Source organism: Daucus carota, chromosome 7 (genome assembly GCF_001625215.2).
Source record: "Daucus carota subsp. sativus chromosome 7, DH1 v3.0, whole genome shotgun sequence".
Lineage (NCBI taxonomy): Eukaryota > Viridiplantae > Streptophyta > Magnoliopsida > Apiales > Apiaceae > Daucus > Daucus carota.
The window spans coordinates 40,211,682-40,215,517 of NC_030387.2; the positions used below are offsets into that span (position 1 = coordinate 40,211,682).

At 36.3% G+C, this 3,836-nt stretch overlaps 1 protein-coding gene across 1 annotated transcript; it reads left to right on the forward strand.

The window, feature by feature from the left end:
* Positions 1 to 503: 503 nt before the first annotated feature.
* Positions 504 to 3,836, forward strand: LOC108193951 (probable vacuolar amino acid transporter YPQ1). Its single transcript, XM_017360812.2, has 12 exons — positions 504 to 852; positions 1,056 to 1,098; positions 1,241 to 1,267; positions 1,551 to 1,649; positions 1,746 to 1,852; positions 2,007 to 2,184; positions 2,452 to 2,553; positions 2,661 to 2,759; positions 2,885 to 2,905; positions 3,031 to 3,089; positions 3,185 to 3,275; positions 3,552 to 3,836. Exons 1-12 carry the CDS (start codon positions 581 to 583, stop codon positions 3,639 to 3,641), a joined length of 1,188 nt encoding a protein of 395 aa, XP_017216301.1. The 5' UTR covers positions 504 to 580; the 3' UTR covers positions 3,642 to 3,836.

The following is a 3,836-nucleotide window of genomic DNA, read 5'->3' on the forward strand; positions in this document are numbered from 1 at the left end:
ATTTATGAATGGGACCACATTAACAATTTTTAAAGTTGCCAATTATTAGAGTAGATTTTTAACGAAAGTTGCCAATAGTAAGATGGATGAGAGAAGAGATAAAATATTAATATATGAGATGCTCTTATTCACAAGAAAATCAACAACCTCCAAGTACTAACAAATAAAGCATAGTATCAGATAAAAACAACAGTGCACAAGGCATATAATGTGAACAATATGCATGGTACTTGTGATGAGTGGCAGAACTGTAATTTCAAAGATAACTTCGAGTGACCTCCTTATTTTGTCTTCTGTGTTATCATAACAATCACAACAAGAAACTACATTTGGTTCTATTAACAGAGCTAGAGACTAGAGAGCACTGGGGCATATATTTACACTGTTCTTTTTACCGTGGTTAAAACAATAGTAAAAGAAGTGATGTAAAATGTCGGCATTTCACATGTAGTATATTATAGCCTATAGGGGATATGCTTTAATTCCTTATTTAAAAGACTCTGGTACCAAAGTACTTGCATATTCAGTTTAATATTTTGCAACAAAAAACATTCAGAGAGAAAGAGAGAGAGAGAGAGAGATGAAGAATCCATTGTTATCTGTAGTGTTAAAGAACTCTGATGTGGCGTCCTCGACTTCGTATTGTGTGAAGGAGAGAAGGCCTTGTGTTGGATGGGTTGATAAATATTTTAAAGATTGTTTGTGTGACACTAGAGACAAGCTTTCGTTTGCTTCTGGTATGTTGAGTTTAATCAGCTGGGGAGTTGCTGAAATCCCTCAGATTATCACCAACTTTCGGTCTAAATCCAGCCGTGGTGTCTCCCTTTTGTTCCTCCTCACTTGGGTTCTTGGGTAACTCTCTCTCTCTCTCTCTCTCCCTCCCTCCCTCCCTCTCCCTTTCTCCTCTCTCTCTCTCTGACTCTCTCTCCCTCTCTCTCCCTCTCTGACTCTCTCTCTCTCTCTCCCTCCCCCCCTCTCTCCCATACACACGTGGCGAGTAAATAAATTTTCTTGATTTTTATGTTATTAAAATTCTTGAAATCTTTATGGTGCAGTGATATCTTTAATCTGATCGGGTGTCTTCTTGAACCTGTGACGGTGAGTATGATTCACTATAGTTACATAATTTCCTTCCCTTTTTTGTCACACATGTATTTACATATATATGTTCCCATGTATATTAAATAAAGATATCACTGATTAATCATTCTGATCACACTTTTTTTTATTAATGATGCAGCTCCCAACCCAGTACTACACTGCCCTGGTATGAATCCCACTTGTTTCCACATTTGTTATTGCAATTTACTTTAGTAATATTTGAAGCAAAAAATTGATTTAATCAGATTAAATAGAGGGTTAATTAGCATTTTGGTCAGGTTTAAGAGTTGCTTATGTTCGAAAAATAGCTAAAATTTACTTCTAACGACAAAATTTGATCACGGTACAGAAAAAATTAGCCAAACGGGTTCGTTCAATTCGGCTCGTTTTAAATTTTGATGAAAGTGCATGTTCGGTTTATTATTGCGATAATTTTGTTGATTGAACAGCTCTATACGACAAGTACAGTGATATTAGTGCTGCAGTGCCTGTACTATGATCATGTTTATAGTTGGTGGAAAAGCAAAAAAGTGGATGCTAATCAACCGGTGCAAATTTCTCTCCCCTCTTCTAGCATTTCGATCAGAATGGTCTTTATCGTGTTGTTTTTACTTGTCTGATCATAAATTTTATATGTTTGACAGATTGAAGATGTGAAGAAACCTCTAAAACCAGCAAAGGAAAATGATGACGATGATTCTGCAATTCCAACTACTGATGAAGGCAAAATCAACAGTAACTTCTATTTCACGTATGTGGGAATTTTAGATTCTTTTTAAATAGTGTGAGGAATGCTGATTGTTTTTTACTTGTTAGTCTTGAAAATATTTGTTTATTTTTGTACTAAAGTTCCTATCTCTATGATTTTCATATATTAATAGAGACTCTGGATAATGAATTTGCAGATCAGCACGATCTTTGGCGGGCAGTGCTACACCACCTAATCGGTCTTATCTATGGACTGCAAGAAGTGGTCCTTCAGCATTGACACTTGACGGGGACTCATCTTCTGATGATGAGGTGGATGCTGCTGTAATGACGAACAAGAAATCCAAAACCCAACCAAAGCCAATCCCCCGTTCTGTGAGTTATTACATACTAGTTACAACTAATTGGACTTATTATGTATGTGCCTTGTAATATGATTAAGAAACGTTTTTTTTCTATTCAGACGTTTAATGCCAGGTTAAGAAATGTAGCATTTAATAGATATAGCATTGATATATTCGAAGCGGATTTGCAAACATACTGTGTGTGTAACTGTGTATGAGGATGATTATCGATGCATATACCTATTAGTGCACACTTATATATATTTCATAAGTAATACGACGTATCATGTATTACCAGGCTGGTTATGGTGCATTTCTAGCTACTTCACTCAACCTGCCAAGAAGCACCAAAGCTCTACTCCAAGCTTCCGTAGCATTTAGTGGGAGGAAACTCTTACAAGTAAGACGACAATCAACATTTATTTCCAGAGTAGGCATACTTTTTTCAATGAATTGCCTTTGAATGATAATGATTAATGTATATCGTTTGACAAATCATCTGAGCAGGGGAATGCAGATACAGAAAAATTTGTGGTTGGCCAGTGCTTAGGTTGGATGATGGCTGCTGTATACATGGGTGGCCGAATCCCTCAAATTTACTTAAATGTGAGTGCCTAGACAATCCACAGTTCACAGCTGAATACGCAACTTTCTTCATTCGAGCAATTGTACTTCTATAACTACTTCTACATTGCCTTTCCTGACATTTATATATTGGATTTATTTTTCAGATTAAACGAGGAAGCGTTGAGGTAAATACTTAACCCACGAATATGAAATATAATATACATCAAAACCGATTTGTAGCTGATCTGAATATAATCAATGATGACGATTTAAATCTTTCAAATTAATCTTCTTTACACCTGACATGTAGGGACTGAATCCTCTCATGTTTATCTTTGCACTCATTGCCAATGTCACTTATGTGGGAAGGTGCATTTCTTATATATAAATCTTCATTCTCTTTTCAGAATCCTTGCTTCACTTTCAGTTGCACTTACTATTATTTTGCCTGTCAATGATTTCAGCATTCTCATACGAAGCACGGAATGGGATAAAATAAAGGCCAATATGCCATGGTTGTTAGATGCAGTAGTCTGCGTTGGACTCGACTTGTTTGTATCCTCCTCTAATTCTTATAAATTTTACTTATACTTCGAAACTTTATGCATTCATATTCCCCACCCACACACAACAGATATTTCTGACAAACATTCATTCTCTATGACACATCTGCTGCTCTTACTACTTGCAGGCCTTTATTACCCGAATAAATTTCTATCACTGTTTTTCGTCTTTTTGATGTTTTGTCTCAACTTCGAAATAACTGCATTCACCTTATGCCTCAGACATGATGCATATGACAAGTTGTGTTCTTAACATAGATTACCACAGATAATATTACAGTACATCTACTACAGATACCTCGGGAAGCGGACTGCTGGTGGGGGAGGACAGGATGATGACTATTCGGAGAGCCCATGAAACAATGATGCAGAATGTTCCTGGCTCTTCATTGCTTGCTGATGAAGGCTACAGAGATGAGAAATCGCATGAATAAATTAGTTTGTCTGGTGTAGCAGCTTTAAACTAGTTAGAGTATGGTGTAGTATCATGACTATATAGAACTTTTTGCAAGCCTATATTTCGTATCAATTAATAATGTAGATGAATCTGTAA